The following is an 11,787-nucleotide window of genomic DNA, read 5'->3' as shown; positions in this document are numbered from 1 at the left end:
GATCTACCATCTATATATCTCCAGGAGATGAGGCCTTCTACGCTGCCGTCGATACTTATCTCATCGATGCCACTTGGGTCCCACAGACAACCTGGAAGAACACCACGGCTGCGGCACAAACGAATACCGCTCAGTATACGACGGGGCTCACTGTCACCGCAGGCTCTGATGTTACCGCCGCTGTTGGAATCGCAGCAGCTTATGATGGCCTTTCGATCACCATGGATGCCTCTGTGAAGACATTCGCTGATTATGAGACGACCGACAGCATGGAAAAAGTTGTCATGTTGGACGTCCCTCCGCTCTCGACGGTGACATTCTATCAAAGGAAGTATCGGTTCAGAGACACGATGTTCTTCATCTTGGATGCGTGGAATGCCGAGTGGAATGCTGGCTCCTGGGGGGGATATGACATCACGAGGAAGGATTGCGCAGTTGAGATTATGAGCGAGGACTATCTGACTACGGTCATCCCGTTGAATGGTACCACTACAGGTACGATGGTGGTGAATACAGTTTCGAGGGCGGAGCAGGAGAGCGCCAGGGTGACGCGGACGCGCGAGAGTCTTACTGAGAGAGCAAAGGAAGCGCTTGACAGTATTGTTGTTTAAGAAATCAGGTAAATTTGGATATTTTATTTCAAACCACGACTAATACATTTGTGCAGAATTATTCAAGTCGACGTTCTCGACTACCTGCTGCCTGTTTCTTTTGTTCTATCCCTTTGTTATGTTTCCACGTCTTCGACTTTTGCGCACAAAACAAAAAAGGTTCTTGTATACTGTACTGTAACTTGCTCTTTGCCGATACGAATGTTCCTGTCGGTACGAATGTTATCCCAATGTTCATCATTTTTGTCCCCCTAAACGTATCAGTGCTGAGACCACCTTTCAGTTGGATCAGCCGTCCCTGTAGCTCAATACTTCAATGTTTTGCAGAGTTCCTAACTCTTCCTCAAGCGACGATTTACGGCGGGAGATCCTTTCTTAGAGGATAAACACTTTCCACGAATTTGAAAAACCAACTTTCTCCATGGATCCCCTTGGCGTGATCTAAGAATGCCCAAGTTTTTCTAGATCCTTCTCGCCATCCCCCGTCTCGACACCCACACTAACCAGGAAATCCCTTGATCGACGGCAATACACACGGTTTCCGGATTGAGCCCACCAGCGACGATTATCGGGAGAGGATACTTGGGTGAGGGTGTTGTTCTCGCAGAAATTGCAATCTCAGAGGCCAACACAGTTTCGGGATTCTCAGCAGACACTTTCTCATCCACGATCCAGCTCGCAAACACCCAATCGATGACCTTGCCACTGCCATTGTACCGCCCTTCAGGTTATCCAAGAGTATGAGTTCGCCACGTATGAGACCTGCCTCGCCTGCTAGACAGGCTCTGTTCCGAGAAGCTGCACCAGATCCAGTTTGCAGCATGTAATTGCAAATTCTCAGCCTGAGGCTGGGTTTGAAAGTTTCCGACTACGAGTGGGAAGAAGGATAAGCTCCCGCTACGCGCTGATCATTGCTCTTCACAAGGCCTAGCGACGACACGGTCACTGTTGCCTAAGGACGCAATTAGGGCAGTCTCCTCCAGTATGCAGATATTCGACGATCATCAACTGAATTTCAGCAGTGGCATTTAGATCACAGGAATTTAGGAGCGAACTTTGTAGAATCGAGGGGGAGGGCATACGAGCGGGTTCATGCAAACAGTGAAGCCCAATAAGCCCGTGGATCAATATGACTCGTCCTTTGACACTGACCGGGACAACTTGAAACAACCAGAAACACAAAACGCTGACGGAATACGGTGCGAATTTCGAGTCTGTTTAATAAAAACAGTTGAGTAGCGGGCCTATTCAAAGGAGGACGTGAGAGATGTTAGAGCCTTGTTTGGGCTTTCTTTATGGCAGTCTAGAACCATTGGAAGAGACCCCGACTGTTTCTGTTCTCAAGTCCAGCATCATGATGGCTTAGCTATACATTCCTTAACGGTGGACAAGCTTAGAAGAGATTCGGCGTTGTTTCTTCCTCCCACTCTACGCATATACCATGTTCAGATTGAATCGCCTGAACATACAGTCCTGGTATGTCCCAGAAATAGCGAGAGTCAGGGGATGAAACTTGTGGGCATCGCGTGGCCCACAAACACCTTAGTTTTGATATCGATATGTGAGGCGTGTTTTCCACATGTTGGATCTACCCTGTTTCGTCGGGTTAACGAGGCATAGAGTAGACATGCAATAGAGGACGGATGGACCCTCCTAGCCGACTGCCCATTGCCAGAATTTGTAGAGCCACGGACTCCGGATAGCACTGCTCCCCCTTTCCTAGTTTTCAATAATACCCCACCGAACCCACCACGCTCCCTATGCCTTCTGAGCATTTATCCATGGTTGCCTGTACACTTGGATTTTCATCGGCTCTGAAGACGTGTGTGGCGGTGAGTATTTGAGGTGGCGCCAAACGAAGAGCCTCGGGTGGGGTCAAAGGATTTGAGTGCGAGCACTGAAGTTTGTGCTAAGGAACGTTGAATGGGTTGATGGTCGGTAGCAATGTGCGGAAATACCGATGTCGTCTATGTCTCTTTCGGCCCGAAACTTTGACTTGCGAAAAAAAAACTTGTTAATAAAAACAAATATATCTGACCTCTCCGACAGTAAAATAACATATGGCAAAATCTCGCATGACGTTCCGTTATCGGACTCACTGGAGCATAAATAAACGACTGTCTGTATGCATATCGGTGATTTTTTATCACGACTACATGTTATCCATTACGATCTCCTTGCATCGATGTGAGTGCCAGCCAACTCCCGTTCCAGCTCTTCGCTGGGATCATCCATGACAGGCGTAGGCGGCCTGTTGGATTGAGGAGGGGATGTAAAGCCAGAGGTCGTTCCCTCTTGACCTTGCATTGGGGAGTTCATGATCTCATCCCGAGACGGAAGTGGAAGACTTTGATATCAGTGAGCGTCTACCGTTCACGTAAGAAAAGAAAATTGAAATATTACCTGTCCTGTCGGCGAATTTGACCCGCGGCCCTAGCCTGTGCGCGAACTTCAACACGGAAGGAATTTACTTCATCAATAATCAATTTCTTCATTCCATCAATACTGTCCTCTTCTTCGAATCCGAAATCGAACTTCTGCAGGCAAAAACCAATATTCAGTCACTAACACACGGAATTACAAAGACAGCATACCGAATCACAAATAGGCTCGTCAGCCGGGTCATGCCATACTTGGAGGTAAGGATGCCTCAGCGCCTCTTCGCAACTTATTCGCTTGGCTGGATCAAAGCACAGCATGCCCGAGAGTAAGTCAATGGCTAGGGGGTTGGCATGAGGGAACAGCGTCGAGAAAGGTATCCGTGGCTTGATAGGAAGAGATCGGATATAGTCTTGGGCCTTCAAAATGTTAAATTATAAGATGCCAATCCTTGGTTGGAAGAAAAAACTTACGCGGGGCGATCCGACACGTCGAAGCGTGTCCTCAGATGGCGTTCCGAGATAATGAAGAATTTGGTTAAGCTGATCAACATAACTAAAAAAAAGGTGAGATCGAGTTTCAGACATGAAACAAGGATCATTACGAACTCCCGACCCTTAAAAATGGGCTTGCCGCCCAAAAGCTCAGCCAAAACACAGCCTACAGACCATACATCAATGGCAGTGGTCTAGTAGGTTGTTATAAATTGAATCAGTGGGAAAAGATGGCACTCACGTAGTTGGCAAAGCTCAGCATAATTTCTGGAGCTCGGTACCACCTGGTCGCTACATATTCAGTCATGAAACCTTGATTTCCAGCGGCTTTCGACGTCCCCCCTCCAGGAGTATAACCTCTAGCAAGCCCGAAGTCGCAAATTTTGAGTTCGCAGTCAGCATTAACCAGGAGGTTTCCGGGTTTGAGATCGCGGTGCAAGACATTGGCCGAATGGATGTATTTGAGCCCGCAGAGGGTCTGGTAAAGGAAAGACTGGAAGTGTGCATCCGTGAGGGGTTGACCAGATCGAATCTGCATGACAATCGATAACGTATTCCGGTGTATGGAGGGCTGATACTCACGATAGCATGTAAATCGGCCTCCATCAACTCTTCCTGGAAATGCGGTAGTCAGAAAAATACTACCATTAGAAACAGCCCACTTACATAGAGATACACTTCATCGAAGTTGCCATTGGGTTGAAATACAATGTCCATATCGTACACGCAGGTGATCTGCATGGGATATAAGCGATGCAAGAATGGTCAGGAATCAGAGGACAGACATTCTTGTGTCCTCGGAAGTGATGCAATAGCCTATATGTATATCGATCAAAACTACAGAAGAAAATGCAGCCAGTAATGCATACCTGATCTCTCTCAGACATCGCTTTGTCAAAATACGCTAAGGGAAGGGCACCAAAGATCAACTAGAGCTGGAACAAGCAGAATAAGGACACACTTTCGTATTTATATTGGTAATTTTCTTAATGGCACAACCCTCGCCTGATCTACGATGTCTGGCAGCGACCACACACCCATAAGCGCCTTGACCGAGTTCCTTGACGAATTGGTACTCGGAATCGACGATGAAAGTGGAGTTGAGGGCGGTAAAAGTGTGTCTGTGCATGGTGGCGGCTGGACAAAGTCTTGGAAGGGTGGGAATATATACAAAGGTGGTGGTACAGGTGAAAGCTCTATATTGACACGACGAGTGATTATATTGACACGACAGTGATTCTATTTGGCATTTGATGAGCACTGCCACTCTGCGATCAGTATCATAGGGGCCAACTGTGTTTGTGGTGGTGTTGAGAGGTGTCGAGATAAATGTCATGAGCGATGCGACACAAAATATTTTGTAATCGTAGCCATTAGATCTTTGAAAATGAATCTCGAGAGAGCTATTGACCAGTAAGATTAAAATTCTCCAGGTAAAGTGATTACTGGTCTGACAATGAAAGGATTCTGAACGCTCGACTGTCGATGCGTCGTCTCGTCTTATAATATATGCATTGAAAGCCTTAAGCGTGAGCTTGAACTGCCTTTCGCCACCATCTGAAGACCGACATGTATAGTCTTTCAAAGTCGAAGTAAGAAAAACCTCTGTGTCATAAAAGCCCGAGAATAAAAGATACAGTAAGCATACCATTTTGAATAATTATATACTGGCGAGTATATATGTATACTCTATAATTTCGACGTCTCTGGAATAAGAATAAGATGCTCCTCAATAAAAGCCAGAGACTCCTCCAATAATTTATCCTTCACGCCGTCTTCTGTCTCATTAGAGAGCTCATGGAATGCACCCTGAAAAGTGCTTGAGCATTCCAAGGTACCTGTGAGATTTGGAACTCACGGGGTATGATACGTATTTCTTATCCTCCGTGCCGACTGCGTCGAAAAATGCCCGACTTGCCTTCGGACTTGTAATCTAAGGCAGTGTTAATTCCATCACCGTAATATGGATTTCCAATCTAGACAAACCCTATCATTCGTCCCATGAAAGATGATCAACTAAATAAAAAAGATGAGACGTTGGCACAACGGGACCGCGAACAATCAGACGTACAGGAAGCTTCTTGGGCCAATGATGGCATCGTGATTTCAGAAGGTCCTCGCCCTATGTCATGATGCAATAATTAGTCGACACTTTATGAACTGTCAAAGTCAAAAATTTACATGATCGAGCATGTCCATCAGACCAAGGAGACTTCCCGAGGGTTTTACGAGAGGATCCTTCACGTAGGCTGCACCGACAGAAGTATCGCGAGACAGTTCCTAAAGGTGGAATCAGCAACTAATGCAGAGGCATCGAGTTGTGAATTGATGGCTCACATCAGGAATAAGATCCGCCGGGAAGAGAACATAGGGAGTGAGGAAGGCCAATTTGCTGAGACTCCAACGCAAGAGCTTATTGACAGGAAACGTCTGCTCAACCATAGGGCTCGTAGCTATGACGCCGGACAAAGACGCGATTGTCGAAACATAAGGAGAAGTCTTTCCTTCAGTAGGGAATCCCAAGGCTTCTCCACCGCCCTATCTCAAAGATTAATTCTGAGCTGCCGCCGAAAGTGAAGACGAGCACGAACCATGGACTGTCCCATGAGGAACACGGGTATTCCGGGAAGCTCCTTCTGCACATGCTGGATAGCCCAAGCAACGTCTTCCATTTCGTTGACCCAGCTTGTTCTGGCATACGAGCTGCCTTTACTCTTGTGCTCCTTGTCCAGTGCCGTCCTCCCAAAGCCCCGCTGGTCATAGGTGAAGACAGAGACATTACGCTCAGCAAATTGGGAGTGCAGCTCGGTATATCGACTGCAATGTTCCCCGAAACCATGAACGAAGACGATGACGGCCCTGGGACTGTCGGCCTTGAAGTAACGAGTGAAAAAATTGGTGGAATGAGGGCCTTGGATCCAGGACTCGGTCAATGTCGACGCCATGGATGAGAAGCGGTAGTGAGATTATTCGTCGTTGCCCCAATCCCCGGTCTTTTGAATATCAGACTCGATTGGGTATCCCGGTACCCCTACCCGTCGTCGTGATAGATTGAATGGAACCTGACACAGCCCAGCTATCAGTGATTCAGCCGACGTGGAATCACTTATCCATGACTTTCTTCAGTTTTTCCTGGAATATTGTCTTGTTTCGCGATAGTACAGAAGGAGGCAAGTGCAAAGTTGCTTAGTCACTGACATACACGTCATGAGCAGAAGGTATTAAATAAGTCAATGGAATTTTATCTGAAGAGCTTCGTATGATATCCATCCAAGGTAATAAAGAGTCAAAAAGTCCAAGAAATCTAGTAGCCACCAGCACCAGGAGCAGCGTCACCCTCCCTCCTCAATCTCAGCAGAACTTCCTTGAACCGTGTCAAATCCGTCGTTCCAGGCCCAGCCCTTGCAATGGTCTTGCTTTGCGAGTTTTGAAGTTCAATAATATCACAGATACGGTCCCAAGTCGTACCCTTGGACAGCGACTCGGTCAAAGACTGGCGATACTCCTGCTCTTGCTCCCTATGACCAATAATTAGAATACAAATGTTCTTGGTAGGTTTTTCACTCACTTGTTCTCCGCAATAGTATCCTCCTTCTTTGCGTTGTACTTTTCGTAAAATTCATCGATGGCTCTCTCTGCTCGACTGATAATCTCCTGACGGCGGGCCTTGGAAGCTTCGTCACGAGCCGCGATCTCTTCAGCTTGACGCGCACGCCATTCCCTATAAAGAGGTCAGCAAGAGAATGCAGTGCATAACCAGACATCTCCTACTTGATCACTTCCGGTTCGTCTTCCTCGATGGTTTGGGTGAGGATAGGTGTTGAGGAGAATACAGACGGCTGTGGACGGGGCGCAAACGTTGCTCCGAATGTCGGCGTTTGTTGCAGAGGTGGAGAAGTCTATTGAGCAAAGTCAGTTATTGTGTTTTTAAATGCAAGTTATTCAACGCACTGGGCCAACGTCAATGTCAGGGAACTCGCTCTCAAACTTTTCAATGTCTTCGTCACCAGTGACCTTTACTGGCGTCTCCTTTGCAAAAATGGGAGGCGGGCTATTGAAGTCGTCGAAAGAGAAACCAGAGTTTCCTGCTGGGAGTGCAGGAGCCAACTGTGCTGATACAGGGATGTCGCCCTCGCCGTCCAGGGAAATGTCAGGGAAGGCAGATGCGGCACGGTCGAAGTCGATATCATCATTGGGAGCTGTACATTGCATTAGAAAACAGCATAATTCGAGGAGAGGTGCTTACAGGAAAACAAGTCGGCCATGGTTGTCGACGTTGAAGGAAATGTGGAAGGCCGTGGGAAACATAGGCTTGCACATGCCGCTCAATGTACCGGGCCTGCGCGTTCCTCTACAATTGCTCTGGTATCCCCGGGTCATAGTACCTTCTCTTATCGTGAAAGGCGCGCCCTTTTTCGCTATCTATCCTTCTAATGTTGAGATATTTGTCGCAGAAAAGACATACGCCAGCTTGACTTTCTGGCTCTAAAACGGGCTGGATACCGCGGCGCTATATTCGACAAAGATAACTGCCTTGTAAATTTTATTATCTTCTATTCTCGTATATATTTCTTACACCTTTTGTAGACCCTCCCTCACAAAGATGAGCTAGTGCCCGAGTTGAAGGTGTGTACCTAAACAACATCCGTTGGTCTCCTTTCCCACTCCATTTCCCCTAGACTGCCTGGCAAGAATGTCGGGAGACTTTTGGCGAAAGAAATGTTATTGTTGTCAGTAACTCAGCTGGAACCCATCTGGACGCAGGCGGGATACAGGTTTGCCGCACACTGAACTCACTCGTTTCTGGATTAACATTACAATGATTGGCAGGCTGAATCGGTGTCTTATCACCTGAATGTGCCAGTTCTGATTCACACAACAATGAAGCCCTCTTATTCATGTATTGCTGCGATCCGGAAATACTACTCCTCGCTGCCCATCCCAGTCGAAGACAAAGAGTTGATCATAGTCGGAGATCGGTTATTCACTGATGTTGTCCTTGCTAATCGCATTCGATCCTGGAAGGGATGGCGGTCATTTCTGGGACTGGATCGTGAACCCCCTTCTGCCAAGGGTGGACCGCTTGCTGTATGGACTACAGGAGTTTGGCAGAAGGAAGCGACAATTTTGAGATGGTCGGAGAAACAGATGTTGGCGCTGGTTCAGCGGTGGTCTCGCCCTGGAGTGGAGACACAATTAGACGTAGGCTCATTTGTTCGAAAGCCTTCCCAAAAGGAAAGCACAACGCAGTCGGAAAATCGACTTGAGAACCTATTCAAAAGATTTGTGCAGAGGTAGGCATTCTCGTTTCGTTTTTGAGATCGCTGACCACCATGTGTATATATAGGAGGACTTGATCTTTGTAGCGCTGTGTTATGTACGCGTATATTCCATCATCATCCGTGCATTGTCGCTCGTTTCAATGGCCCAAACAAAGTCTATACAAAGCATTCCTTGAATCATCCGAGCCGTTACGTGCGTGCGTGTCTTGTTCTTTGTTCTTGTGCTCTTGTTTCCGGGTCCTTATTGAGAAAGGTCTCCTAATTTACTTCGTCATTCTGGTTTTCCTTTTTCGTAATGCAATGTGGGGGTCAAAATTACATCTACTTGCTTATATAAGTACCTTTTCGTTTCTATAATCTTCAATTCCTCCAGTGATATATTCTGAAAATTGCAGGCGGGACCTGCTTTTCCCGAGTGAGCTTTGATAGCGCTCCGAATATTCTTCCACGCCCAATTAGAATCGTGAGTTTTCTTTTACACCTCCTAAATGGCGACTGCCCAGCTCATAACAGCTTCTTCAGGCATTTCTTACGTTCACTTCATGTACTACGTCAAAACAAGGACTCGTTTCTATTGTTCGTCGTTCATATTCATGCGTACTTTCGCTTGCCTCACTAATATAAACTACAGCCGACAGCTCACTCCCCACTCCATGTCTATCGTTATCTGACAGCAGAGGACATCGTCCAAAGTCTGGGGTCCTTGAAACAGCCATCAAAGCTCCGCATAGTCAACAACCTCTGGCTACAACCCCACAGCCCGATTTTCGCACTTATGGACGAGGATGTGCAGGTTCTCGACATTCCACAGTCAAGCCCACCAAAAGCGAGCTCGATACGAAGGAAAAGTCCAAATTTCCAGGCTTCACGTTTCCAGCTAAGTGGCGGCGTAAAGTCTCCACTTCAGAGCCCATCGGTCTCGGCTTTTATGACATGCCCTGGTGTGGCCCATCTCCGTCACCTCAATCTTCTCTGTCGCCCTCGCCCTCCTCTCCTGCAGCACCTATTCGCTGGCCTTTCGGCAAGAGTACCATGTTTGCGCAGCGAAATCTATTTCTAGCCAGCATCTGGAAGAAGAATTTGAAGAGGATGGGGACATCCAATGCTAATTCATTTATTTCTGTTACTCGTTCAACGTTGTCATCGTCAGCGTCTTCACTTGTTTCCCTATCGCGTCACGAAGCAGGTGATGATTCCGCGAACGAGATGTACGCCGAATCTTTTGAATTCTGTTTGGAACCCCCTGGAAACCCACCTTTTGTGTCCTACACTGTAGAGAGAGTGGTTATTTGTCGGGAGGCCGGTGCAGCATCTGAAGATACAAGTTTGGAAAATGAGTCGCCTACAACTCAGATTACGATTGTTGGGATGGATGGTGAATGCGATGTGTTGGATGCTATGAGAAAATTGCGTATTAGGTGACGATGTATGCTGTAGAAAGGAATTTCAGTCGGCCCGACCCCCCGGGGGTGGGGGAGTATGTGGTCATATTTGTCTGTGACACTCAATGTAGCTACAGTGGTACGATGAGGCGGTTCAGACGTCCAGACGTTTCTTCTATCATAACTAGTACGCTCAATGTAAATCCTCCCTCTTCCGATCTCCACCATGGATATGTCGTCGATCAGGCGAAATATCAAGAATCCTACACACGACGTTTTCGGCCGCTGGTGAGCTCACTTCTGTGGCCAGTATTCCATCCTTGGCTGACGGGCTTGGGAGTCAAAATACTGGCAGACAGGTACAGGACAGCATCCTCTACGAGTACTAGCAAACCACGAGGGAGCACAGGCGATGGAGAAATTTCGTCTCTCCGATCTTGCCCAACGGGCACGGAACAAAACAGATACAGCACTTTACACCTGTGACGCCCACGAGCACCTTGGGAATATGCACAGGTACAATGCTGCTGCTGCCCATTGTATCTTTACCGGTGCGTCTACCGACACTTCTTTCCTTTCGTCTTCCAAACTTTGCCACAGACAACAACAAGAAGGTAACCCTGTTTCAACTATACCGAGCGACTGTATTGAAGACAACGTAGACTGTCCCATTTTCTCATGATCTACACTGTCTCCACGCACAAGAGGCCACTTTTTTTGCAGAGCGCATCATCACAGACGCGATAGCGCACCGTGACCCGCACGTATGGCTTATATTTGGTCTCAATCTTTACTTCGTCGGGTCTTCTTCATCTGACGAAATTCCTCCAGGACGTGACTCTCACGTCAGGGTTGGGATCAAGGATAGATCTGTGATGGCTGCGATAGAGCAAGTGCTGCAAAGGTAATGCCCTGTGCATTCCCTGTTCTGCTACGGCTAATGAAAACTTTCAGACGTAAGCTGAAGTGGGAGCTAGGCGATGCTAGATATAAAGTCATACTGGATAATCCATCGACCTCTCCTCCTGAAGAAGTCAACAGCACGAGCAGAAATAAGTCCCGTGCATCGAATTTGAACGGCCCTAGCTCAACTATCCCATCGAAAACCCCACCTACTCCTGCGACAGCTTAGTCTGCACAAGTATCTTCGGAAGTAACATCTATTTTCTTCTCCTCGTTCTTCGCGTATTGACGATAAAGGACAGACGAAAGTTGTCGGACGCGTTCCAGGAGCTGGAGAAGCAATTGGCTGCATCTAGTGATGAGGACCTGGGTGAGACGAGGAGAAAACGGGCCCGAAAATAACGGGAATTGCTTACAGGTCCTGCTATTTAGATAGTCACGGGAAAACCCTAGATGCATCTATTGCGTCTTCGAATTTTCCACAGCCGCCAGCGACGCATAATAGCCCTCTATTATAGTCAGTTGGCGACCTTATTTCAGCAAAATGGTCAGATATAAGTTGGACAGTCACCTCATTAAAAGATTGTTTATAGACATTGCACTCATGAGTTTTATTCCAGACCCCAGAGCGCGCCGCATCTTCGCCTCATCTTCTCCCATAGGGATAGCGATGTTGAGCATAGTTTCGCACGCTTTCCGAGCACCTACGGCATTGCCTATCTCCACACTATCAGTG

The 11,787-nt window shown here is 47.3% G+C and overlaps 7 protein-coding genes across 7 annotated transcripts; 4 read left to right on the top strand and 3 right to left on the bottom strand.

Annotated features, from left to right (window-relative positions):
- Window positions 1-8: 8 nt before the first annotated feature.
- Window positions 9-611, top strand: BT62DRAFT_886055 (uncharacterized protein; the record flags this gene model as incomplete). The annotated part of the gene is made up of 1 exon (XM_043182864.1): window positions 9-611. A coding segment is annotated over one exon (603 nt), but the record flags the coding sequence as incomplete, so codon positions are not given.
- A 2,103-nt stretch (window positions 612-2,714) lies between these two features.
- On the bottom strand, window positions 2,715-4,641 carry BT62DRAFT_928466 (kinase-like protein). Its single transcript, XM_043185512.1, has 11 exons — window positions 4,446-4,641; window positions 4,354-4,388; window positions 4,270-4,300; window positions 4,151-4,219; window positions 4,067-4,099; window positions 3,726-4,016; window positions 3,599-3,678; window positions 3,464-3,545; window positions 3,206-3,409; window positions 3,015-3,148; window positions 2,715-2,958 (listed from the first exon to the last, which is right to left on the bottom strand). The coding sequence occupies exons 1-11, from the start codon at window positions 4,611-4,613 to the stop codon at window positions 2,778-2,780; spliced, it is 1,308 nt and encodes a 435-aa protein (XP_043043235.1). The 5' UTR covers window positions 4,614-4,641; the 3' UTR covers window positions 2,715-2,777.
- Window positions 4,642-5,173: 532 nt separating this feature from the next.
- On the bottom strand, window positions 5,174-6,429 carry BT62DRAFT_978922 (lysophospholipase; the record flags this gene model as incomplete). Its single annotated transcript, XM_043189394.1, has 7 exons — window positions 5,174-5,293; window positions 5,343-5,417; window positions 5,471-5,500; window positions 5,556-5,606; window positions 5,666-5,764; window positions 5,822-6,022; window positions 6,076-6,429. The coding sequence occupies 7 exons, from the start codon at window positions 6,427-6,429 to the stop codon at window positions 5,174-5,176; spliced, it is 930 nt and encodes a 309-aa protein (XP_043043234.1).
- A 359-nt stretch (window positions 6,430-6,788) lies between these two features.
- Window positions 6,789-7,749, bottom strand: BT62DRAFT_978921 (uncharacterized protein; the record flags this gene model as incomplete). Its single annotated transcript, XM_043189393.1, has 5 exons — window positions 6,789-7,002; window positions 7,053-7,205; window positions 7,256-7,383; window positions 7,436-7,683; window positions 7,731-7,749. 5 exons carry the CDS (start codon window positions 7,747-7,749, stop codon window positions 6,789-6,791), a joined length of 762 nt encoding a protein of 253 aa, XP_043043233.1.
- Window positions 7,750-7,802: 53 nt separating this feature from the next.
- On the top strand, window positions 7,803-8,782 carry BT62DRAFT_978920 (uncharacterized protein; the record flags this gene model as incomplete). Its single annotated transcript, XM_043189392.1, has 6 exons — window positions 7,803-7,887; window positions 7,944-8,020; window positions 8,072-8,110; window positions 8,164-8,259; window positions 8,315-8,698; window positions 8,720-8,782. The coding sequence occupies 6 exons, from the start codon at window positions 7,803-7,805 to the stop codon at window positions 8,780-8,782; spliced, it is 744 nt and encodes a 247-aa protein (XP_043043232.1).
- Window positions 8,783-9,045: 263 nt separating this feature from the next.
- Window positions 9,046-10,260, top strand: BT62DRAFT_604229 (uncharacterized protein). Its single transcript, XM_043181566.1, has 3 exons — window positions 9,046-9,229; window positions 9,289-9,342; window positions 9,398-10,260. Exons 2-3 carry the CDS (start codon window positions 9,309-9,311, stop codon window positions 10,186-10,188), a joined length of 825 nt encoding a protein of 274 aa, XP_043043231.1. The 5' UTR covers window positions 9,046-9,229; window positions 9,289-9,308; the 3' UTR covers window positions 10,189-10,260.
- On the top strand, window positions 10,009-11,438 carry BT62DRAFT_604125 (uncharacterized protein). Its single transcript, XM_043181565.1, has 6 exons — window positions 10,009-10,436; window positions 10,489-10,699; window positions 10,749-10,762; window positions 10,811-10,928; window positions 10,980-11,052; window positions 11,103-11,438. Exons 1-6 carry the CDS (start codon window positions 10,191-10,193, stop codon window positions 11,278-11,280), a joined length of 840 nt encoding a protein of 279 aa, XP_043043230.1. The 5' UTR covers window positions 10,009-10,190; the 3' UTR covers window positions 11,281-11,438.
- The last annotated feature ends 349 nt before the right edge of the window (window positions 11,439-11,787 follow it).

Source organism: Guyanagaster necrorhizus (genome assembly GCF_019112545.1).
Source record: "Guyanagaster necrorhizus MCA 3950 unplaced genomic scaffold BT62scaffold_5, whole genome shotgun sequence".
In the NCBI taxonomy this organism is placed as follows: Eukaryota; Fungi; Basidiomycota; class Agaricomycetes; order Agaricales; family Physalacriaceae; genus Guyanagaster; species Guyanagaster necrorhizus.
This window is presented reverse-complemented; position numbering and strand designations above follow the sequence as displayed.